The sequence below is a fragment of the Caloenas nicobarica genome, chromosome 19 (genome assembly GCF_036013445.1).
Source record: "Caloenas nicobarica isolate bCalNic1 chromosome 19, bCalNic1.hap1, whole genome shotgun sequence".
Classification (NCBI taxonomy): Eukaryota; Metazoa; Chordata; class Aves; order Columbiformes; family Columbidae; genus Caloenas; species Caloenas nicobarica.
In genome coordinates, this window is record NC_088263.1 from 6,134,986 (window position 1) to 6,159,662 (window position 24,677).

At 47.3% G+C, this 24,677-nt stretch overlaps 2 protein-coding genes across 2 annotated transcripts; one reads left to right on the plus strand and one right to left on the minus strand.

Moving 5' to 3' along the window:
• Positions 1–420: 420 nt before the first annotated feature.
• On the plus strand, positions 421–20,019 carry CIZ1 (CDKN1A interacting zinc finger protein 1). The gene is made up of 16 exons (XM_065648571.1): positions 421–464; positions 750–874; positions 2,767–2,882; positions 5,345–5,508; positions 6,566–6,701; positions 7,603–7,663; positions 10,535–10,614; positions 10,983–11,062; positions 12,124–12,306; positions 12,654–12,784; positions 13,198–13,282; positions 13,669–13,782; positions 14,124–14,303; positions 14,959–15,028; positions 16,093–16,214; positions 18,899–20,019. Exons 2-16 carry the CDS (start codon positions 777–779, stop codon positions 19,487–19,489), a joined length of 2,211 nt encoding a protein of 736 aa, XP_065504643.1. The 5' UTR covers positions 421–464; positions 750–776; the 3' UTR covers positions 19,490–20,019.
• BBLN (bublin coiled coil protein) lies at positions 19,412–23,448 on the minus strand. The gene is made up of 2 exons (XM_065648572.1): positions 23,342–23,448; positions 19,412–21,087 (listed from the first exon to the last, which is right to left on the minus strand). The coding sequence occupies exons 1-2, from the start codon at positions 23,415–23,417 to the stop codon at positions 20,894–20,896; spliced, it is 270 nt and encodes an 89-aa protein (XP_065504644.1). The 5' UTR covers positions 23,418–23,448; the 3' UTR covers positions 19,412–20,893.
• Positions 23,449–24,677: the final 1,229 nt, after the last annotated feature.

The following is a 24,677-nucleotide window of genomic DNA, read 5'->3' on the forward strand; positions in this document are numbered from 1 at the left end:
TTGTTTTCTTCCAGGTTCTCTTGGCAGGCTTGTCAAGATGGGACCACAGCAGATAGCCAGAGGCTCTTGGGTCTTTTCCACCTCGGTGAGATGATTACCAAAGATTGCCCTGGACTATTTAAAAACAAAAAACTCCAAACAAACAAAAAACCAAAGAGCAGAGAACCTACGCTGTTGGATGCCATCTGCTCCCCCTCGCCAGCCGTTTATTCCATTCCCCCTGCACAGATGGTGTCCGTCCCCTCCCAGCCCTCTCCAGGGCCAGGGGACCCCACTCCCGCTCCTGTGCGGAGGTTGAGAAATGGGGCTGCTGCGAGCTGGGCCGACCTGAGCGGAGGCTCCGGGGGTGATCCCCGCCGAAGGAGCTGCCTCCCGCCAGGAGCGGGGCCGGGCAGGTGGTTTTTTGTCCCCAGCGGGAAGATGGAGGCGGCCGGCGGGGAGCGCTGAACGCCGCGGGCTGCGCCGTGAGTCCCGGCGGGGCGGGGAAGGGGCCGCGGCTCCCGGGGCGGGCTGCGGGCTCCGCTGGCAGCGGAGGGTGGGAGCGGGTTTTGGGAGGTGGGGTTTGGAAACCTCCTCCACAAGCTGCTGCTTGCGATGACCCCGGGGGGAAGGAGGAGGAGGAGGCAGGGGGGGATCGGCTCAGTGAATGAATGGGCGGTGGCGGCGGCTCCCGAGCTCCATGGCTGCTGGGCTGAGACGCGCCAGCCCCGCAACCGGTGCCTCCTTCGCCCGCCCGTGTTTTGTCTCAGGCTCGCCCCGCTCGGGGCTCCCCAGACATGTTCAACCAGCAGCAGTTCCAGCAGCAGCTGCTGCAGCTCCAGCATCTCCTCCAGCAGCAGCACCACCACCACCCCCCGGCGCAGCAAGGAGGCCGGTAAGCGCCGCTACGCGAGGCCGGGGATCTCGGGCCTGTCCCCGGGGACCCGCTTTCCTCCGCCTCCCTCCTCGCCCCGCGAAAGCCGTGGCTGCGGGTCTGCCCTCCCCGGCTGGGGAAAGCGACAAAGGGAGGCGGGGGCTCCATGGGAGGGGGGCTGGAGGCCTTGAGGGGCGGCGGGGGGCTGCGGGGCGGCGGCCGGGGCGGCGCGGCGCCCCCCGCTGTGGGGAGGCAGGACGGGCGGGCCGCGGCCGCTGGGCTCTCCCTCCGGCTCTGAGGAGATCCCGCCGAGCAGTCCCCGCGGGGCGAGCCCGGGCTGAGCGCTGGGGGGATGCCCGGGGCACAGCGGCTGAGGAGGGGAGTCGGGGGAAAACGCCTTCTCCCGTAGAAATGCTCACACGCACCTAACTGAACGTCCCTAAATAGAGACACACACTTTGTTTTATTGTTGAAGTTCACTTTTGTGTTTATTTTTCTTTCTCCGGCTGGGTCTCCCGGCCTGGGTGAGGTTATTGAACTTATTTCTGCCGCGGTGCCGAGGGTGTGACTGAGCAGTGTGGGAGCGGGGGACGGAGAAAATAACGTTTTGTATGTTAAAAGACGAATGATATCTGCAAGGAATAAAAAGACAAATAAACGGGGTTTTCCTAAAAAATGCAAGAGATAAAACGACGGTCTTAGGTAGGAGCAGTGGTGCCTGATGAGCTGAGATTTGTAGAACTAACACCAATACTCTGAAATTATGCATTCATTTGCAATTACTGTTATCTTTAAAGGCTGATGCTCACAAATTCAAAGCAATGGGTTGTGCACTTAAGAATAAAGTTAATTTGTTATTTAATAAATTATAATAATTACTTTAGCCTTATAAGGCATATGTCTCTGGGGTAAACGTGGGAATCTTTCTTTTCTACTAGAAATAAGAACCTCTGAATCTTTTTACCATTATTATATGGCTTATACTGTAAACAAAGCTGCCCTTAAAATGCCAATGTGGGGCTGACTGCGAGATAGCGTGGATGCATCTGGCACTTTTAAAAGTATGATTTTTCTGGTATAAATATCGCAGCTCTGAGACTGAAACAATCTAGAGCATCAAATGCGAAGATGAGCTGATGTACATGGTGTTAAGAGGGGAGTGTTTTTGTTGTGTGTTGGGGTTTTTTTTTGTCAGTGTGGATATTTTGATCCATGTTTGAACCTCTTTACAGCCCTGACAGATACAGCTGTGTCAGCAGTCGTGCTGAGAGGTGGGCCTGACCTTGCGATCGCCTGAAGAAGCGCCTGCCAGTTTCTTCAGACTTTTCTCTGATGTTTGCTCCACCCTCCTTAGGCCTGGAGAGTCCTTCTCCGCTCGCTTCTTCCTCCTGTTTTAAATATGAAGGCTGTGCTTTATTTTCCCATCTGGTTCTTGCAGTTAGGGGGCACCATTTACAGCTATGGCCTGTCTGGCTCCGTGTGGGAGGCATCGATTTTGGAAAAATGTGCTTTAAGCTACTGAGAAAACTCTCTGTTTTTTAAAACTTATTTTTTGTTGTTGTGTTAAATGTGGCTGCTGATCTAGATAGCCCATTCGTGCTGACGAGTGCTCCATAATTCGGTAGAACTGCAGTCAGCTCTTGGGCTTTTTTTATGGTGCTTGACAGGCTTCATGTGGGTTTGGTGCTAAGGAGTTCTCTCTGACCTCAAATTCCTTGATAGACAATCTGTCAGCTTTGGAAATTCCAGGAGAGTTGAAGAGAGAGGATACAGTGCTGGTGTATGGTATCTTTTCGTGCATGTATATCAGCATTTCAGCTGTTCTTTGTTCCTCTGTTTTATACTCGTTAGGTGCCAGGAATTGAAGGCTACAGTTTTTATTGGGTTCTTATGATTAATGCCTTCTTTTCCAGGGGTTTGCCACCACCGCAACAGCAACAGATGCTGAGCTTACGGGCAACAAATCAACCATCGCTGCTCAATGCCAATCCTATGCTTCAGCGGGCCTTACTCATGCAGCAGATGCAAGGTACTGTCGTTATGGGAGACGCTTCGTTATTGGAGTTATTTAATCATCCTTCATGGACTGAAACCATAGTACAGCTATTTGTTGCTGAACCATTGCAGTCCTTGTATTTGGCAGTACTGTTTGTCTCCTTTTTTTTTTTCCTCTTCAAATTTGTCCATCATTCACATCACAGAGGTTCTTTAGTTGTTGAAAATCCCATGTGCCTGACTGGGAATAGCACTAGAAGGTATCAGGTTAGATACTGAATATGAGCCTTCCTCCTTAGGATTGGCAGAGAGAGTATTCTTCCATCAATATATTTAGATAAAATACTCATATTTTTATTATTTGTTTATCTTTCTTGTTTGGAAGGTTAAAACCATTTATTTCCTTGTCTGTTAAATATAGACTACCCTTGTTTGCAGTAGACACTTGTCTTTGTCCAAACTTAGTGCAGTACAAACAAATGAAGTATATTGTGGTGGAAAATGGTTCAGGTTTCAATTCTCTTGTGAAATTTTGATTCCCTGAAATGACTGTAATTTGTGTGGTGGATAATGTCACTGTTCTTCCATCACTGTGTTTCCACAAGAGGATTTTTTTGCCAGATATGATGTTTTAAAAAGAATTTATGAAGCTGCCTTAATAGCATTGCAAACATAAAGATATTAGGAATAAAGCTGTTTTTATTTTTGCTCATGTCTTAACCTGACAGCTCTTTTCAACACAGAAAATCAGTACCTGGGATAGTTTTAAAGTGCTTAGTTTAGATTAATGCCTGCAATTTTTATCTTGCCTGTGAATCATGCCCAGATGTGCAGACAATAGATTTATTCTGCATGTCGTTAACTCTCCTTTTGTTCCCTCTTGCCCATTTAAGAGAGGGCTCTCTAGTGACTCCAGTGGCTCTCTACAGATCTCTGTCTCAGGTTGTAGGGAAACTGGCAGTGAAAAAAGACAAGACACACTCTGCAGATTAGTGTATATATTTGTGTCAGGAAAAGTCTGACTCCACTCTAGTCAGCCATACTCCTTTCAGATACTTTTGATGTTTGCGTAGGCTGACCTTTTCCCTCAAGCAAAATCTCTTATTGAGAAGTTGAATTTAAATAGTATGGCAAGGACCTGAGGCAAATTAAACAGGAGAGCAGGATAAGGTATGTTAATGAACACTCTAAATGCATTTTGTTTTACCATTGTTTCTCTTCACCTCTATGTGCTGAGTTGTGACTTCTCCTTCAATAATCTATCTCACCTGGCCCCAGGGAACATGGAGGGTAGTTGCAATGTCCCCTGTGGCCCTTCTCAGGGATCTGAATTTTTTTGGTCATTGGGGTTTGGGTTACATGTAAGAATACCTGACGCTATAGTGTTTTTGTACCTGGGCAACATCAGCATAAATAATTCATTGACTGTACATGGCTTTGGCAGTGGGAATAGGAAAAAATAAATACTTCAAGTTGAAATAGATGTGTGGTTCTTTAAAGGTATTAAACCAAGAGCAGGAGATGATTTCTTGCTGTATAGATTTTTTTTTTTTTTTTTTTAGATACAGCTATATCTTTTTACAGCAAGAGATTATTTATGGTAAGTAATAAGAGATTAGGTTACTTTTGAAGACAGACGTAGGGGAGTACTTCCTATTGTGTTGCAGGCTTTAAACAGTGTAACTTGTTTTTTCAGATTTTGGGTGCCTGTCTCCAAACTTCTCTGCCCTGACAGCTTCTAAGAAGCCAGAGTGTACACTAATTCAAGTGGGAAATTAAAAAAATCACAATATAGGTCCAGGTTCCCAGAATGGCGAACAGCTTCTGAGAGTGTAGCTGAGGGATCTGGGCACTTCGATTCCCTCAGTCATGAAATGGGGATAGCAAGGACTGCCGAAATTATCAAGACTTAGTTAATAGTCTGCAGATGCTGAAAAGAACCCTTCAGAAAGCAGAGCATTATAATTGGAAATAGCAGAGGCTCAAGTGTCAGAGTTTAGGTTGACATGTTGAGGTTGCGTGACAACCAGGTGGTAGGGAGGACGGGGGAATCTCTTGTTTGAAAAGTCCAGTGTTGTTCTAAATGAAATGCTGTTGCTGGCCTGTATTAAACAACATCCATTCTATGGTGTGAGCCGCCAGCTGCACAAATGTGGGATGAATTTTCCTTTTTTTCAGACAATTTCTGCAAAATGAGACCTTGTTTGTTGCAAACACAAGCGCTAGTGTGCTCAGATCAAATAATCGCTCTAATGATCTTAGCCCGCAGTGACAATCATAATTAAATAGCCTGATACATAGTAATGTTTGCTAGCACATCAAATTGTTCGGGAGGTGCTGAGGAGGGCAGAGCATAGTGTACTTAGTGCACGGCAAAGTACAGGGTCTTGCATGACTGAGCCCTTCCCCTCCGCACCTCCTGCTCGTACAGGTGGAAGATTTATCTCTCCTTTGCACACTGCAGGGTGCTGATATGCTGTGTGTTTGCATTTATAGGAAACCTGCGTGGATTTAACATGACAGCGCCAGCACTGCAGCAGTTTTTCCCTCAGGCTACAAGACATTCCCTCCTGGGGCCACCACCTGTTGGGGTCTCATTGAAGCCTCGGCTGGGCTTCCCCAACCTTCCCTTCCAGCGGCAGAACCGGACCTTCCGCAAGGTGGGTTTGTAGTTTTCATCTGTTGGAGAGTTTTGTGCTCAGTTTGTACTTGCAGCCGTTGACTGTATTGTAGGTGGAGAACAAAAGAGAAAGGAGAGAGTCTTACAATGAAAACTATATTTTGCACCACGCTGCTGACATAGAAAGACAGAAATAAGTCCATTCCTAAGGTTCTTGTGGTCCATATTTACATTTATGATACAAAGGTTTCTTGTCACTTTTTCCCCAAGAGAGAGAATTCCTCAGAGCAGAACTGTTTAAACCTAAGATATAAAAGGAGCCTTTAGAAGTACCAGCTTCAAAGTAATTACAACAGAAGAAATCCTGGCTCAGTGCTTTGCTCTTCACAGAGGCTGGAGTTCTGTCCCATTAGCCTTCCAAAGTGGTTTTTTGTTCCCAGTAGGACAGATCACTCTGCCTCTTTGGGATGTTTTCTCTTTTTTTTTTTTTTTTTTTTTTTTTTTTTGTGAGATCAGGATCATACTTGTTCTTGTGGATTTTGTTAAACCTACATTTTCTCTCTTTTTGTAAAAACCTTTCTCACTTTCCACCATTAAGAGCTCTTTTGTATCCTGGAAATGATGGTTGGATGAACTGACTGGTACTTCCCTCCTCTTAGATTAGCTTTTGCACGTTTGGTCCCATTCTGTCAAAAAGATGTGCTGGATAAGGTAGACTTCCCCTCTTGGACTGTCCTCTCTCCAGAGTCAGAAGGAAGGAGGATTATCTGGGACTGTTCTTTTTCCCTGCCCATGTACCCCTTGCCAGAGTCCCTCTGAAATGATTGTGCTCTCTGCAAGCAGCAGGGTCTCCTACAGCTGCTACTTAAAGCACTGGAGAAATGTTTTATGCTGCCTGTGGAATTCAACTGTGTTGCTCTATTTAACCATGTAAACTTGCCTGAAGCAAGACAACCCATTGTAAGCCATCTATTCTTTTTCTGTTACCGTGTGCTGGAATTCCTGTTCATGCCCCACAGCAAAAGTCTGGTGCTTTGTGGGTGTTTTGGGGTCTGAGGAAGGAGCGAGGGCTGGCAGTGACTCTGTCCCCATTGCAGGACTTCCAGAGGGGCCCTGACAGGAAGCGGGAACTGGATCCTGGTTCTTCATCTCAGACACAGGGTGATGAGAAAATGGAAATCCCAGAGGTGGTGCAAGCAGGGTCAGAGCAGGACAACTCCTCACCATGCACAGGTAAGGAGGAGCCTGTAGTGAAACAAATGCTTCTAGACATGATAAACTTCTCTGCTATTCCTGCAGCAACGACTGGAAGTGGCTTTAGTCTTAATCAGTTGCATTTCTCTCTAGTTGTAAATACTTAGACTGCCTTTGACAGCCCTCTGCTTCTTATGTCATTTTTTCCTGGATATTTTTGTTTTTTATAAGCTAGCTCCATATCTCTTGCATGGAAGCCTCTCAGAAGTCACTTTGACAGTGAGCCCTGTTTAAGATGGGGAGGGGAAAACTGATTTGAAATGAAAGCTTCCACATTGCCTCACCCAAGCTGAATTCAACATCTCATGAAGTCAAATACATGAAGCAGCAGCAGTTGCAATCAACATGCTAAGGAAAAGATGAGTTGAAAGAGTACCTGAACTCCAGTTGTCAGAACAGGAACTGCTGGCACTGAATCTCCTATGGTCTCAGATACAATACAGATGTGAGAACGTTATTTGTGACTGAAGAGTGCCTAATCTGAAAATGCAGGCACAGGATGAGGTTGCGACCAGTGTATATGCAGTGCAGAAAATTACCTGATGAAATGGTTGCTGTCAGGTAGATACGCCACCTTGGCTTATATTAATGTTCCTGTGTTCTGGGCTCTCGTCACCTAGGCACGGGACTGAGACCTACTTAGTAGACATAAACGTAGATTTATTTCTGGATGACGCCTCATAAAATGACATGTAATAAAACTCCAGTCTCCTAGGTCATTATCTAACCTTGTCACTACCATTCTCAAATTCAGAATAAGCGAGTGTTTAGTATTATTTGCTCTAACAGAGTGTTATTGGTGTTGGCCGTTCAGGTAGGGAACATGCTCAAGGTGGCATGGTCTGCTTTGCTAAGGAGATCTCCTTCTGTGTTCCTGCAGAGCCAAGAACTCCAACAGAATCTGTGTTGAACACTGAGCCTGCAGCAAAAAGACTGAGGAGGTATTTATTGAATGGGGTGTTGAAATAGTTACTGGGTTTAGAATTATTGTCTAATTTTATTTTCTAATAATTAGGGCTGTACTGTACTGATGGCTAGCATGTAGGAGGCATTTCAGATGCTTGTGGACAATTCAGCAAATATCATGATGTTTGAGATCCAGGGTGCTGTAGGGTCTCTGCTGTGGGTGATCTGACTATGGGAATGAAAAATGAGAGATGCAGCTCATGCAAACATGCAACAAAGTGGAGTTTGCTCATGTGTTCTCCTGCGAGGATTCTTGTAAGAAGCAGAGTAGTTCTTTTCCATTCTGATACATTTCTCTGATTTTCCTCCCTAAATGTCAAAAAGGGAAATGAGCAGCCACTTATCAGCAGAGAGGAAAAACCTTTAGAATATTTTAGGTTACAGTAGGTGTAGGAGAGGGTAGTTTATTTTGAGGAATGATAAAGGGAAGTGAGTCAATACTCTCCAGTATCCAAGCCTGTATCCATGAGTGTCAAGTCCTGTATCCCTTCCACAAAGGCTGTTTTGCCAGTACCCCAGTCTGTTGGGTAAAAATAGCCAAAGGCAATCCTATTATCCACAAGGGATGCGCAGCGTGCAGGCACGCCGGCCATGGCTGGGCCCTTTCGGCGCTCCCTGGGTGCAGGAGGGCACGGAGGAGGCTGTTTTGCCATCTGCTGGGAAGGCACATCACCGAGCTCCTGGTGCCATCTGTACCTTCCGCAGAACTGTCGCTGTTAGCTGGTGCGGAGGGAGAAGAGGAGGGAGCGAATACAGATTTCTGGAGGCATTGATTTGAGAATTCTCCAACATATGTTAATGACTATGAGTCAGGACTCCTGGGTCCTCTTATCTTTCCTGTTAACAATTCACTGCGTGGTTTTGGACACATTTCTTCACCTCTCTGTTTCCCATCTGTAGATCAGAGATGAATGGCTAGCTTTAGGGAGAATATTCCAGGATTACCTTGATGTTCAGATATTACCCTGATCGTGTAAAACATTAAAGAGTGATAAATATTATGTGAGCAGGAACCGTCGTGAATGATGGACTCTGATTAGCAGGAAAGTAAATAGATTCAATTAAACTTTAATTATTAAAGCTTAATTATTAAGCTTTAATTATTAAAGCTAAGTCAAATGCATTTGAGCGTATGCTTTGTTAATCTGTTTGCCAAAGCTGATTTAATTTTAATTACATTAATATTTAGTAGGGTATTAATCAAAGTCCTGTTATATACACTGAAAAAAGAATCAAGTCTGAGGAATGACAGATCTCACTGCAGCAAGTCTGCTACTAGGAAAATGCTTTCCTAAGCAGTAGTTGGGCACTGCCAGATTTGTTGCATATATTATGGCTGGTATTTACTTAGAACAGATCATTCCTTAGCATTTTTCCAAGTGTTTCTGTTTACTTCCAATGAACAGATGATGTATCTCTGAAAAAAACAGTTCACTGTTCTCATATTGCCCTTCGCAGATGAGAAGGGCATTCCCCCCATCCATGTTAAAAACTTTTGTTTCGTGCTTCACGTTCCATTTCCCTTTGGCCAGAAATACCAGCCTCCTTCTTCATTTCAGGTTTTTCCCACTTCTGCCTTTTCTCCTATGTACCATCTGTATGCCTGGAACAACATCCTCATTCCAGTGCAGAAAGTACTCATCATCTTCAAATCCTCCTTGAACACCCACTTTTTCCAGCATGGCCTGACAAGTATCCATATAAACCATTTTCTCCTTAGATCATGCTCGTGGTGGCTTTTGTCCCTTAGATTGTTCCTTAGATTTGCAGTTTAGACTGCAAACCCTTGCCCCGGAGTGCTGTTGCCATCTGTGCGTGGTATAGTGTTGAGCCTGCTGGCACCACTTGACAAATAATGTGAATGCCAGCCACTCTTGTTTTCTTCTTGTTTGCACTGCCCAAACCCTGCTGCATATTTATAGCCGTGTAACCCAGTTACATTATCACTTATCAATCTGATAAATTATGCGGCGCCTGTGTGCTTGGATCACTGGATGCAGTACCTGCACTGTCTGCGTTCTTGCTTGTGTGGAATGTGCTGCTCCCTGTTGGCAGAAGGACACCAGCGGGTGCGATATCGAGCTGGCTTGAGAGGGAAGACGTTCAAGCCATGGTGAAAAGCGTTAGCCCTGACAGAAAAATGGGGCACGGAGAAAGATATTGTAAAGTACACTTTGTGCCTTCTGCAAGTCAACTGTTTGTTCTCAGCAGGCCCCTCAGGATCTTTTTTTCTCCATAGCAGATCAGCAGTACCAAATAAAACACGGCAAAGTCCTTTTGGTTTGTGTCTTGTACAGCTCCGCTGCCTCCATGAGCAGAACTGTAGGGATTCTGGAACGAAACAGGACTGATATGAGTAGAGCAGGCAGTTATGATGAAATCCCTGTAAGAAACCACTGAGAACCTGTTCAGTTCTGACAGGTCTCTGGACACTCCCTCGTGCACAGAGCAGCCTGCAGTACTGTCCAGGTATTGTAGTTTCTCTGCAGGTCACCAAACAAGACGGGAGTGAGTTCTCAGAGCTCTTATTAAGAATATTTCCTGTATGAACTTATTTCACTGCAGGCCTCTTGCAGGAGAGGGCAGTGATCCAAAAAATCTGTTGTAACCTTCTTATCCAGATTATTTGGCTGCTGTTCTTGAATCTGTTCTAGAATGCCCACTCTTCATTGTTTTTATTTATTTCTGCTGAATCCGTGCCTGAAATACCACTTCCAGTAGTTTATTGGTTTAGAGGCCTAATGGAGAGTGTGGTAGCTTAGACCTCAGCCTGTGCCTTGGTGTGTCTTCTGAGTCTCTTTGTCTGTAACATGTCAAATAAGGTTATTTTCTTGATATCCTTGAAGTGTGGCTGAGGAGTCTGCATTAGAGGATGCAACAGACAGCAAGGAAGCAAGAGAGTCAAGCGCCCATGTCCGAGCTGATGGTGAGTTGTTGTGCACCATGATTTGCATTTTCGCAGAACTCCTTGCTGGAACTGCACCTGTACATCAGCGTCTGTAGATCGCATGATTCTCTTCATAAAATGTCCTCCTTCCAGTCATCCAGGATGGGCAAAGGAGAAAAATCTAGGAACCAAATTCAAACATAGTCCCCTAAAAGCTGTTGCTGTTGCCTACTAAATGCAAATGATGGGAAGAGTTTCCCTCTTTAATTTTGGAGAAAGGTTTGTGAGCTGGGCTTATGGCCAAGAGCACTGTGAGGAAAGCTCCCTGACTTCATTCACCTGCTGCTTTGTTTTTTCTGTCATCGCTATTTTGACCTAAGGCAGCTAAAAGGACTCTCTCTTCTTAGGTACAGACAATGCAAAGGAGTACACAGCTGAAGATCTCTCTAAAGAGAGGAAATTCTCTGAGGAACCAAAGGCTCCTGAGGTAAGTAGACACCACTCTGAGCAGGCTGGGGTGGTGCAGAACATACAACCTCCCCCTCCATCCCAGAGAAACCCATTGCCAGTGGGAACCAGATGGCACCCACGTCTGGAACTCTTGTCTCCTGCTGTAAGCTGTTGTCCCTGGCAATAAAGCATAATATGTCTGCAATTAGTGCGCAGTTTGCTCTGACTTGCTGCTTTTGTACCTCTGCTAGTCTGTACCTTACCTACTGCTGGCTGCTTGTGGATGATGGGGTTCATTAACATTTCACTATTCATCTGGAAAGATGGAAAGTTGCAGTGAAAGAGCCACTGAAAAAATACATGTATTGAGGGCCATAACTAAATACATCCTTTATGTTGCTGAACAGCAGATGTAAAAAAATTCGGATGATGTTAGTAAAGATGCAGCCACTCTGGCATTTGCCATCACAGCAGGTATAAGCAGATAGTGGGAGTCTGTGCTTTTGAAAGGCAGCTTGGAAAAATGAGACATAGGTGAAGCCAGCAACCTGAGAGTCTTTTGCATGAAATACCTTGCCCGCATGCTTGATGTTAAACCAGGGACTTATGCTGTGTAAATCTGTAAGCAGACAAAGATTTATTTAACCCATGGTGTAAGACTTGATAGTCTTCCATAATTGGAGACATCTGTTGATGCGATCAAACGCATCATCCTGCCCTTTTTTGGGTTCCTTACTCCGTCAGGTGTGATGCTGACTTGCTTTTAGTTCTGCAGTGCAGAAACATGAGCCAATCGTGTCCCTTACCAGCACATTGTTTATTGCTCCAGTCTCCAGAGACCGGATCATACGGTGTCTACAGAGGCTGTAGAAACAACCGTCTGTGCTAATAGGCCTGATACTATCACACAGGGATCGCTGATTTAGCAGCATTGTGAGGAGGAGTGTCTATGAGAGTCTTTCTGATCAGCCTCCTGTGAATTCAAGCTTAAATGTGTTCTCTTAAGGGGCAGAGAGCTTAAGTCGCATACAAATAGCAGGTGCAATTTTTAGTGTCTTCTACTGAGAGACTGGACTTAATCTTGACTCCTTTTGGCAGGTGTTGAGCTCTGGAGGTTCCCTCAAAGTGACTATCCAGCAGAGCAGTGAGAGCAGAGCTATCAGCACAACAGCTCTGAAACCAGGGCACTGGACCTGTGAGGTGGGCACAGCTGATCCCAGCCCTGAATCCGTCCTTAAATTCTACTGTTATATCTGCAAGACCAACTGCTGCAGTCAGCAGGTAAAAATGCACAGGTCTGACTGGGATACGGGTGGTCGAGAGAAGTGAATTAGATGGCCAGGTGCCATGGGGAGGTGCAGCAGGAGACTTGTTAGCAAGGGCTCATGCTTCGGGAACAAGGAACATAAAAAATGAGGACAAGCCGGCAGATAAACCTCTCCTGAAGAGCTGGCAAGCAACCTGCTAGAGAGCGAATGTGGGTGGATCTACAGGCAGCCATGCTCTTAAGCTTTTATACCATTTCATTGTTAAACAGCAGTCAAGAGAACGGAAAGCATAGCTCATACCTATTATTTTCTGTATTTTGAATGCATTTAAATTGATTTTTCTCCTAACTTCTCTCTCAGAATTTCCAATCCCACATGGCTGGAATTCAGCACCAGCAGCGACTTGGGGAGATTCAGCACATGAGCAACGTTTGTTTTGTTTCACTACTGCCCATGGTGAAGGAGCAGAAGGTGCTGGCAGAGAAAGATGGGTAAGTGTTGGTCCGCACTAGAAAACACAATCTGAATGTGGACCTACACGGGTTCTAAAATTCTTCACTGCACCAGGATGTACCCCCATGTTCTGGGTAAGGTACAAAATCCCTCTTGTTTCAGGGCCCTTAATCTCCTTCAGGCAACTTTCTTCCTGCTGAAGTGCTGACTTTGACCTGGTGTGTAGTTTTTAATACACTAGATGAGGTTGGAAACTTGTTTTAACTGGTACTTTTCTGTCAGTATGAGCTAAAGCAACCTATATAAATGGCTGGGAAGGGGAGAAGATAAATCAAATCCTGTAAAGATAGGAATGTTGGGGAAAACAATGCCAAGAACAGATTGCAAGCTGCAGTATTCCATGGAGAATGTGAAAATGTGTGACTTACAGATATATCCGTTCTCACTTCAGAGAGACCCAGCAGCGATGGTGTAACACTTGTCAGATACACTTCACAGGGGATCTTATCAAACATCGCAGGACCCCAGAACACAAGGTAACAGCCACAGCGTGGATTTCGTCTTCGCACTGACCTTTTGGGGGGACTGAGTGGAAGTGTGTAGCATCTCCTGCTCCCCAAGCAGTAAACTGATTGGAGAGATGCACATAAAGTTCTGCCAGTAACATCCTTGCTGTCTAAGGGCACTGCCATGCTGCCTCCTGCCTCTGAATACTGGCATTGTTAGAACTTGTTTTGCTCTGCATGTTTTCCATCTTTTTGGCAGATAAGAGCTGGAGAGTGCTTTCTGTTGAAAATATTACTTTCTTTGTGGTTCTCCCTGTTTTAGATGCAGGGCTATAGCTTTGTTTCACTCAAAATTTATCTTCATTCCTCCAAAGTGGTGCTTCTTGTGACTTATTGAATTGTCCCTCTTCCCTTAGCTGGCCAAACGCTCGCTTCGTCCTTTCTGCACTGTCTGCAGCCGCCACTTCAAGACTCCTCGCAAGTTTGTGGAGCACATGAAGTCCCCTGAGCACAAACAGAAAGCCAAAGAGGTAACACTGCCTGAGTGGGGAGCTGCACAGGACTGGAGGCAGCTACACTGTGGAGCATGTTAACTTTCTGCTTCCCTGACTATTGCAGGGATGAAAGGAAAACGTGCAGTTCTTCCAACTCTGTTTTCATTTTCATCTTTTGCTGGACTTCAGTTGTTAGAGCTTAAAGGAATTGGGTGAAAAAGGGACAAGGAGTTAGATGTGTCTGGAAGTTAGATAGCTTTGTGCCTCTCTTGCAGTGCCTTCTGCTCATCAGATGGAGTCTGTTCAGAGTCTAGGGTCTTCAGTGGTTAAATGGAGAGTGCTCAGGTGATCTGCTCTTTGTTTTCTGTACCTGACAGGTGAGGCTAGGAGAGAAGGAGGTGGGCAGCCCAGAAGATTCAGAGGAGTTGATCACAGTGGATGCCGTGGGCTGTTTTGAAGATGATGAGGAGGACGAGGAGGAAGAGGAGGGGGGAACTGGTGAGGAGGAAGACCTTGATGTAGCACTGATAGAGAATGAGGATTCTGCTGCCAAGCAGGTATGCCATGCAAAAGGAGAAGGAATGACCTGAGAATCTGCTGTGGGCTCCTGTGACTTAGTTGGTCTTGACTGGTTGAGTTCAGGGTTTCAAGATTCCAGTCAGCTTTGCGCCCTGCAGCAGGAGGGTGAGGGCTCTGGGGTTTTTCCAGAGCACAGGATGATTCAAAAGAGAATCAGACACTACCTGTGGGATGCAGGAGAGTTTTTCTGCTGTGCTGTACAGCCTCTACTGGTGCCTTCAAACATTATTTGGTTGTTGAGGAGCATAAGCAACGTTTTTCAAGGGAAAGAATTTTTAACGAAGCCATTGGCATAGTCTCTTTGACTAGCTCAGCAGTAGCTTGGTCTCATAGCAAACGTACATGTGGACGTTTATCTTGATAAATATCATTTTCCAAATAGCGAGCAGTTACCAAGAAGGAGGTACATGGCCAAGCTACTTCAGGCTTGGAGTGCAAGGGGCGTTTTTAACGCCTGTAATGAAGTGGCCTCCTGACAGTGGGTTTTGTATCTGGCCCTAACCAGGTGCCGTGCGACTCCGTCTCTGGTATGTGAATCCTCTGGTTTGCTCTCAAGCTTACCAGAAAAGTGTAAGAGCCCAGGAGGGGAATTGGCATAGATACAGTAGGCACTAATGTTCTTTTGGTTTCCAGACTGGGCTGAAGGAAGTGTCTTTGGAGGATTACGAAGGAAGCGAGAAGTATTGTCCAGACACAGCCTATGGTAAGCAAGCGGAGTTAAGCACAAAGGCCCACAGAGCCTTCTCCGGCCACGTGCTGTACCTGAACGAGGACAGTCTCTCCCTACTGCTGTAATGAGTTCTTGGGCCATAGTGCTCAGCATCTGCATTGGACTGGTGTGGGTCACTGCTACCTGGAGAAAGAGTCAAACGTTGCTTTATTACTGTGTGATAAAACATAAGGATGTGATTGATGTTTGTCAGCTGCCTTTTGCCTTGAAGAAGAAAGAAAGAGAGACAGATAACCTTGCTAGGGTAGGAGATGGAACAAGTAGGGCAGGAGTGCTGAAGAAAGGTAGCAAATGAGGGATGCTGTGGAGAGATGGAGCCTGAAAGCATATTGATTTCCAACAGAAATGCAGCTTGCATAGAGATACTGAGCAGTACTGACAGTATCAAGCTCTCTGCCAGAGCCCAAACTGTGCATGTTTCCTCCGCTTCAGAACCCCCACGCTCTACCTAGCGGTTACTCAGACGTGTTGCTGGACTGGTGGGCAGTGTTGCCTCTGGATGGCCATCTCTGGTCCCCACCCTGTAAGCGATTCTGATTTCAAACCTCGAACGGCCACTTGTGAGGAGGGCAGCTCTGCAGAGGCTGTTTTGTGCCCAAGGAGAGCTCTGTTTACACCAATCTTCCATATCGCTGTAACCTTCCACTATCGTGTGGCAGATGGAATAATGATTCATGCTGTGAATGTTCTCTGCGTGTTCCTCTTGCGCGCCTGCTGTCTTCTGCTTGGTTTGATCCCATTACATTAGATCACATGTTCTCTGTAGTTTTCCATTGTATTCTTTCTTCCCCTTTTTTCTCCCTTAATGCTCTGTGTAGTTTCTTTGCTCTGGCAGCTAGATTTCTCTCTGAATATCAACCACACAGCCATTCCATGGTAAGATGAGATATTCAGCAAGTCATCTTGCAAATCCCTGATTAACAGAAGCAAAGCTTTCCACTTTTCTTTTTCTCCCTCCCCTTCCCTTTTAACATGCTTTCATTATTTGAGTTCCATTCAATGTGATCTGTGATTTCCCTTCCCCTCCCGTTTCGCAGGCCTGGATTTTCTGGTCCCCGTCGCAGGTTACCTCTGCAGGCTGTGTCACAAATTCTACCATAGCGACTCTGCTGCCCGGCTCGCACACTGCAAGTCCCTGATGCATTTTGAGAACTTTCAGGTTAGACCCTTTGGCGATTGCATGGCCTGGCATTTGTTACCCCCGTGCGTGTCTTCAGCGAATCCACCACGTTAGCTGTCTTCAGTTCATTTCCATCATCCTTGGTGTCCATTGTGCCATAGCTTTCTCCTGGTGTGCTCTGTGTTTGTCTCCCATCACCCCTGTAGATCTAAAGCCAGTCCAGTTCTGCTTCCCAGCTACTGCTGCTGTCATCTTGTTGCCCATTTCTGGCTGGAAATCTTCCTCAGAGTGTCTGCTCTGTTTGCTGAACCTGTGGAGTCTGTCCTTCAGTCTAGGCCTCTTCTCAGTTAGATTACAGGTGGGTCAGGATGGGGAAGGAACAAGAGACAGAGGCTGTTCCTTTTAAACAAAGCTGGTACCTTGGCGTATCTTCATGCGATACTGCAGGAACAGCCCCTTTAGCCAAAATTGCAGAGGCCTGGTAAAATCGGGTATTCACCTTAGAAATCTGGAAACTTAACAATACAGACTCTTTATGTGACGGAAGCCACAAACTGGTGAGAGTCCGTTTGGTCCCCAGGGTCAGCCTGCAACAGGAAGTCAGTCTGTCTGTCTGTCTGTCTGCTCCCCTTTCCTAGAAACTCCTTAGCACAAAGCTCTGCCGACTGATGCTGCTCCTTTGCTTTACTGGCTCCACCTAAAGAAGCCATATTGCCCCTTGCTGCTTTCGTATCTAGAAGCTTTTCCTCCTGGGCTGGCCTGGAATCTGCCTCCATCGTTCTGTCCTTGTTGACTTGCCAGGGGGTGAGGGGCCTGGATTAGCACCTTGTGGTGGGTACGCAGGGCTTGCACGGTCTCTGTCCTCTCCGTGCCCGCTGCCTGTGCAGGAGAGCGGAATTCCCTGACCCTGGCAAGGACGGAGACTCCCACACCGACTTTGTCCTCTGCCCGCACCCAAAACCTGCTCCAGCAAAAGCCGTTGTGCTTCCCTACCACAGATATATCCGGCTTTTATTACTGTTTGGTTGGGTTTTTTTTAAAGGCAAAATTATAGTATTTTTCTGCTAGTCTTCGGATAGGTTAACTATAATAGTCCTAGTCAACTGTCACTGCCTCCAGAAAGGGGTGGGGTGCTGCAGAAGCCAACGCTTGGAGCGGTGGATTTGGAATGGCAAGTAGCAGGAGAAGACCACAGCTGTTCCTTCATGGCTGCTCGTCTTCTCCCACTCCTGCAGCTAGTCATTTCTGGACTAAAGGAATCGGCCTTGCAGTTTTCCTGGCTTATTTTAGATTATTTTAGATCAGCTTAGAGTGAAACTGCCGCAGCGGTGTGTTATCTCCCTTTTGGCCCACTTAGAACTGAAATCGGATGCTCTTCAAACAGATGCCAGAGTGACCTGGAGGGATTATATGTGACAACAGTCCAACCTTAAATATCTGCAAGCAGATAACTATTATTCTTGGCTACCTGGATCCCTTGGGGTTTTCATAGTCTGAGTTAAATCATTGCCAGTTTATGGGGTACTGTCATCAGAGGGTTTCAGAGCAGGGAACTGTCTGCTGGTGAGGCAGTTCACAGCATCACTCTGAAAACAAATTGGTGTGCTTGGACCTGGTTTAGTTCAGGTACAACATTATGACTCAAATGATCTAGTTCTGATGTGTTATGATATTCCGCATATCCCATTATTTGAGGACAGGGAAAGAGCAAGCCTGCAACGATAAACTGAATTACAATTTGAAGCTGCCTGTCCAATATGCTGTAATTCCACAGTGCAGACTACAGTAGCACTGCTTAAGACAGTGGTACAAGCCAGCGTGCTCAAAATAGTTTCGTTAAATTGTCAGGTCTGATACTTCCCAGTTCAAGGGACCCTATAGCAGAAAGCTGAGAGTTGATTGCGGAGGGAACTGTTGTAGAAAAGAGGGAGCTTTGTTTCATTCCTTTAGTTCATGCTCTGTCTGGGTCTTGAAGACCAGATTCCTGCTGCATGTTAAGCAGCTATACAGAGTTGCTGTTTTCCCGAAATCCGGTCTTGAAAATTGCTAGTAGCCATTTTAATATCTTTACAGACCTCTACTGGTTCATCATGATGTGCAAGTGAGTCATTTTATTGGTGAAATGCTTATCTTTATTCTCTAGAGAACCTCAATACCTTTTAACAAGATATTCTTGATATCTTAGTGTTCCTGTCAACAGTTTCACTGGCTGCACAGATTGTATCAGCAGAGTGAAAAATCTTAAGCTTTCAACTTAAGTCTTTAGCTGATAAACATTAAATCACATCTCTGTAGCTGAGGGCGGTGCGTAGCCTTGTGTATCAGGGTACATGTCCGGAGTTACGTCCTGGCAGTAGCTGAAGCAAGAGCTGTCACTTGCACTGTTACATCTACAGAGTCCTGAGTCTGACTGAGATTAACAGTTGCCAAGCCATGATTGTTGTCTCGGGAGCCACAGGTCTGCCATGCACTCGCTCCGCATTCCTGTGAGAGGGACTTCAGTTTTTAATATTGCCGCTTTTCCTCGCAGGAGCTGACCCTTCTCTGCCTGAAAGCCTCAGCAGCCAGGCCAGGAGAGCTGTTGAGACAAGTCGTGCCCCTGCAGATTCTAGCCGCCACTCACCGCTGTTTTTGTACAGGTTTTCCTGGACCAGCTGCTACTTGCTGCAGTGACAGGAGCTGAGCTGGGCTCGTCTCTCATGTTGGTTTGTTTGTATTTGCAGAGATACAAGGCAGCGAGGCATCGCGCCATGGCTGCCTACCCCGAGGCTCCTTTGCATTCCCAGGGCTCCAGCTCCCAATTGCTGGATGATCCGAAACAGCCTCCTGCTACAACAGCAGATACCAGGAAGAAGATGAATGATAATTATGGAATAGGCAAAGAGGGCACAGAGCTGTCAGCCCTGCAAGAACAAGCTTCGAGGGCTGCGGAGGGTAAGGGTGAGCTGGCCACCTCTGTAGTGGGGAGCAAAAGCCTCGCCAGCGTGACTGATGATGTAGCCGGAATCGTGGTTGTAGAAGAAGAAAATCTACAGGAAGAGAGCAAGTCCACTGCCACTAGTGCCGATTGCCCGCTCGCTGAGGAGAACCGCGCCGCAGGGGAGTTGTTGGGACACGCTGTGTCCGAGGAGGAGGAAGTCGGGCAGAGGGAAGGTGCGGACGACTGCCAGGATCCAGAGGATGGAGGGGGTTTAGGACAGAATGAGGTGGCAAACGCAGGCCAGGAGGCAGAGCCTTCGTCCCTGGCCAAAGGTGAGACAGGCAGTCTTACCTCTGCTGGGTGCAGACGCTCTACTAGGCGCAAACCCAGATAGAGTGGCCTTAAAGGGAGAGCCCTTTAAATATATTTGGTGGAAATGTTTATTTTCTGAGTCTTTTAATAGAGCAGAAACCTTCCATTTACTGCTGTTTTTATTTTAAGAATAAAATAAGCCTGGCTTTAGCGTGTCTAATACAGGATGGTGTTGGTTATTACTTGTACAGTTGGGATACAGTGATTATGTGGAAAGACTGAGACTTGGATTGTTGAACTTGAAAGAAGACAGGAATGTGATTTCCACAAGGGACAGTGATCATGAAGCAGATGGATGCAGACTGACTTTCCTCTATTCTTTGTAGTTCCTCTCATTTCCTTTCCAGACAGAGGAAAAGTTTATCTCTTGGGAGAGTGTGTACCTAATTCTGCTCCTCAGAACAGGATCCTTTCAAAGATGCGCACTCTTGGACAAGCACTGTGTCCTAAGCTAGGCAAGAATGCGCATCTTGGTCCTTTGTTAATATCACAGGGCTTAATACAGCCTGTTCTCCTAGTTGAATCTCTCAGGAACAGATTGTGTTTCAAACTGATTTTAATAAAACAGATTTCTTATAACTAACAACTTTAACTTTCCAAAAAACTCCTTTAACTCTACAGAAGTAGAACAAGAAGACTTGCTTCACAGTGCTGGTCCCAGGCCATCCTGACAAGATCACAAAGTTTCAGACTGGAATGCTCAAGCTTGTTCTTGTCAAAATGTACAAGCCTCTGGGCTCTGTAGAGCTAATGCTGTGAGGGGGACTAACCAGGCTGCTTTGCCACTCTCTGAAGCCTGATTCTTTAATGGCAGCTTAAGGAGTTAGGCAGCTTCCAATTATAAGTCAAAACCATCCCCTTGGAAGGGGACAAAAGAGTCCAGTGATTTGGGGCCATCTGCCAGTATTTCTTACATCACCATTAATAAGAATAATGGGGAAGCTGGAGTTCCAAGGCAGGAGCTGGCCTAGTGCTCCCCTCTCAAAATCTGTCGCCAGATGGTGACTGTCACTTAGGGGCAAGCCTGGGGTCAGGACAGTCCCTACCTACTGTACTTTTTGAGGGCAAGGCAAGAGCCATAACACTCCTTGCTTGGATTTAACAGTGCAAAAGAACAGAGGTCATTTTTCCCGGGCCTGCTCACAAACAACCTGCACAGCATCGGGTTTCCTACAACCAGCTTTAACCATGTGTCAGTGCCAGGCTCACGCTGGGGAGCAAAGAGAACCAGTTCTCCTACAGCGACCTGTGTGCTTCTGCACCTACCACAGTAACGGAAAACAACGTGTAGGTGAATGGCAGGACACAACCATAGGAAGGAACAGATAACGGGCACGAGGGACCTCTTGTATTCAAGTTTTACGTTAATTTGGTGACTGGTAAATGTTCCTGTAGCAATACGAACTGAGAGTTTGTGGCCAGCGCGCTAGACAGGAGGCTGTGAGCCCTGCACATCGGGTTCCTTGTGCTGCTGCTTGCTCTGCTGCTGGAACTCCAGGCGCGTCTGGCGGTTGGACTCCAGCAGCTCTTTCAAGCAGGCGTGTAGATGATCGTTCTTCTCCTCCAGGTGATCCAAGCAGGAGCTGATCTGGTCCAGCATGGAGTTTATTGCTGCATATTCTAAAAGGAAGGGAAACGAGAGAGAGAATAATGTCAGTACATTGTCACTGCAGTCAGTGAAGGGAGCGAGAGCTCTTGCAAAACATTCCCACAGCATTTTGGCTGTGCCTCACCTGCCAGGGGGTGCATGTGAAATGCAACTGGATCCTGCACGTGTGTTCACCCGTCGAACAAGGCCAATGGGAAGTTGCAGAACTGGTAACAAGACCTAAGACGAGGTACCTGCAGGCAGTCCGAACCTGTTCTGCACACATCTGGCCACCTTTGATCTCCTACAGAAATAGCTGAGCCCAGGGATCATCTTTCCTGATGAGGGCGCAGACGTTTTGGCAGCGTGCGGAAGCATTTACTACATTCTGTGAATTATCTGTGTAAGGCTCCCGGGCTGGGATGTGCTTCACAATGGCCTGGCTGGGGTCACGCTGTGGCAGGAGCAGGGATGAGCCCGAAGGTGCTGGTAGTGGCACCGTTATTTCCAAAGCGACGTAAGGGGTGGGCATCAAGTCTATCCACAGGATTTTCATGCGCCATTAAGGCTTGGGGTACGTCAGATTAAAACCAAACATATTTGGGATGATCCGGACAGTTGGTTCCCTGGGTACAGTTTATCATTCACGGGACTTGTTTAAAGTGCAGAAGCCTTGGCATCGGTACGTTGGCAATTCACAGTGATGCATATTAGCACTGTTAATCAGGTGAAGATAGCTGTGCTGCCCTGAAACACTTGCTTTTGGACTGCTCCAAGCAGTATTCACACAATCCTAGAGAATAACAAAAAAAAACCCCAAACTGGGAAACCAGACAAGATAAACCTCTCTGACAAGTTACTCAGGAACCCTGGGAGGGTACAGGAGACCCCAGGCAGAGCCAGTCCTGTGTTCTTTAAGGGCTGAGCAGGTACTGAGAGGTCGGTATCGAGCTGGTGTTTGTGCGTATTGTGGGCTGCAGGACGGGGAAAGATGCCAGTGTGGGTGGGCCAGCCCACAGTTCAGCCCTGGGGCTGGAAATGATCCACCCGGCTCCTCTGAGCAGCTGCGGAGTGTCAGAGCCAAGCATGACACAGGCAGCGCCAGGCTGGTGTGGGGCTCGGAGCTGACGGGGAACGCAGACGAGGACATGGGAGGGTGAGGACGTGCTCTGGGCACCCTGGTCCTATGGATGAGGGTTGAGTCGTGCTGAAATCCCCCAGTCTCACAAGCCCAATTTTGCTCCTCTCGGCTGCTCCCTTTACGCTTCTGCAGGCATCCTGCATCCCCTGATGAAAATGCTGACCAGAAGTATGGCAATTGTGTTTTTTACTCCTCTGTATTCTTACAAGAACAGTTGCCAAAAATAAGGTTTCCAATTTGAGATCAAGGAAGTGATGCACAGCATCAGCTCCACGAGACCAGGAAATAGCTACAGAATTTTATGACCAGCTACTGCACGCAGAGCCCCAGCTAATTACAGGAGGAACAACTTAATGCACAGAACTGATGTAGATCAGATTTAGTGACTTTCTCTGTCACATCCACTGTGTCTCTTTGCTCTTCGAAAAGTCTGAAACACAAATCACTGTGATGATGCGAAACAGTGAATACTCTTGGGGTGCTCCAGGGCAGAAATGATCCTGTCACAGCCACAACTACGAGATTCACCTGCGTGGGTCGCATCTGGAAACAGAACGGTGTTTTGGGAAACAGCACAACCCAGCTCTTCACCATTTTCAAGAGAATCTTTGAAAGATTTCCAGTTTTACGAGTGACCTGTACATACACATCACAGCTCTGCCCTTGTCTCCCTTCCTGCATCGGCTCTTTCTAACTGGACAGGACGGTATCAGAAACCACTCGGGTGCTGTGGAAATGCCCAAAAGTGGAACTTGCCAAGTGGATCACATTAAATTCACTTTTTCCACCCACGACTACTTCTCCCAGATCTGACCACTTTATCTGCCCTGCAGCTTCAAAATCTTAACGTCCTCTTTCTCCTTGGTCACCCGTGCCTCGTACACCAGCAAAAGCACAGAATATTGTTTTTACAAGAGAAATAATAAAAAAGGAAACCCCCAGGCGGCAGCATGCAGGAGCGCAGTGCCCCATGGCCGGGGGGGAACCATCGCCCCCGTGTCTCTGGACCGGCCCCGCTCGGTTTCCAAACGCGGTCACCGCTGCCAGCGGAGCCACAAAACATCTGGGAACAGCTGGGCCCTGTCACCCGCAGCCCCGCCAGGCCAGGCCGCCCATCCCCGCCGGGCCCGGGCCGCCCCGCGCACCTTCCTCCCCGAAACTGTCCCCGTCGTCATCGCCGCCGCCCCCCGGCACATGCGGTTCCCCGTTGGGCCCCGACATCCCGCGGCCCCGCGCGTCGGATCCGCCCGGGCGGCGCGCACGCGCCGGTGCGCCCGCGGAGGCCGCCAGCCAATGGGAAAGCTGCGCGCCACGCGCGTCACGCGGGCCGGCCGGCAGGCGCTGGGGTAAAGCTTGTGGTTAGCGCGCAGGCCGCGGGGCGGGCGGTATGCGGGCGGGAATCGCGAGTGGCGGCAGCTCCGCGCTGCCCTTTCTTGGGTGTTTTCCCCAAACCCGTTCCCAAAGCAAAGCTCTCTCCTTTGCGCTACGGTGTCCTCAGCCCCCCAAGGCCTCTCCATCCCCTGGGCTGTCCCAGCCACAGCACGCACTGACGTGCGGAAACAACTTTACAACCTATAAACTCATAAAACTTTACAACTCGCAAGGTTATAAAGCGGTATGTTTATTCGACGTTGGGCGCGTGAAGGATCGTTCCTTTAATCTTGTGCGCGCCTTCTAACAATAGAAGGTGTGCTTATATACAGCAAGGTGTTACATATTCATAGTAAACCCAGGTACGGCTATACATATTCATAACCTTTCCCTGAGAAGGCGGTTCTTATTAAAATGAGTCCCAGGAAATCATTTCCATAGTCCCCTCCTTGACCCCTCCCTGTTGCGCCTGCGCAGTGTCACCTGGTGGTCTTGAGGAGGGGTCTTTGGATGAAGGCTCCTTCAGCTTCGTCACTGAGGAGGGGTCTCTGGATGAAGGCTCCTTCAGCTTCGTCACTGAGGAGGGGTCTTTGGATGAAGGCTCCTTCAGCTTCGTCACTGAGGAGGGGTCTTTGGATGAAGGCTCCTTCAGCTTCGTCACTGAGGAGGGGTCTTTGGATGAAGGCTCCTTCAGCTTCGTCACTGAGGAGGGGTCTTTGGATGAAGGCTCCTTCAGCTTCGTCACTGAGGAGGGGTCTTTGGATGAAGGCTCCTTCAGCTTCGTCACTGTGAACTTTTTACCTTTGGTTTGGTATGCTGAATTGACTTAAACCTAAACTGCCAAGTCAGTTGAAACCAGATTGATGCCCTCCTTTCTGCTGTAAATCTTTGCCGTCTCGTCTCCTCCAGGTTACATCTGGGTTCTGTAAAACTTCTTATCTTTGCATTCAATGAGGCTCTGTGTCTTAACATAATACACAAAACTCTAGGCCCTTGCTACGTGGTTAACCCTTTAATTGTCAGTTCCCTGTAACAGCACTGGCACAAGCGAGTGGATTCGGGCACGAAGTGAAGTTTCCTCAGGGGCCGCCGTGCACACCCAGCGCTTCT

Bases quoted from the DNA above. Each gene is read 5' to 3' on its own strand.
- BBLN (XM_065648572.1), bottom strand. From the start codon at position 23,417: ATGTCGGGGCCCAACGGGGAACCGCATGTGCCGGGGGGCGGCGGCGAT. The intron at 21,088-23,341 runs GTGCGCGGGGCG...CCTTCCTTTTAG, and splicing joins GGACAGTTTCGGGGAGGAAG to AATATGCAGCAATAAACTCC.
- CIZ1 (XM_065648571.1), top strand. From the start codon at position 777: ATGTTCAACCAGCAGCAGTTCCAGCAGCAGCTGCTGCAGCTCCAGCAT. The intron at 2,883-5,344 runs GTACTGTCGTTA...TTGCATTTATAG, and splicing joins ACTCATGCAGCAGATGCAAG to GAAACCTGCGTGGATTTAAC. The intron at 5,509-6,565 runs GTGGGTTTGTAG...TCCCCATTGCAG, and splicing joins AGAACCGGACCTTCCGCAAG to GACTTCCAGAGGGGCCCTGA.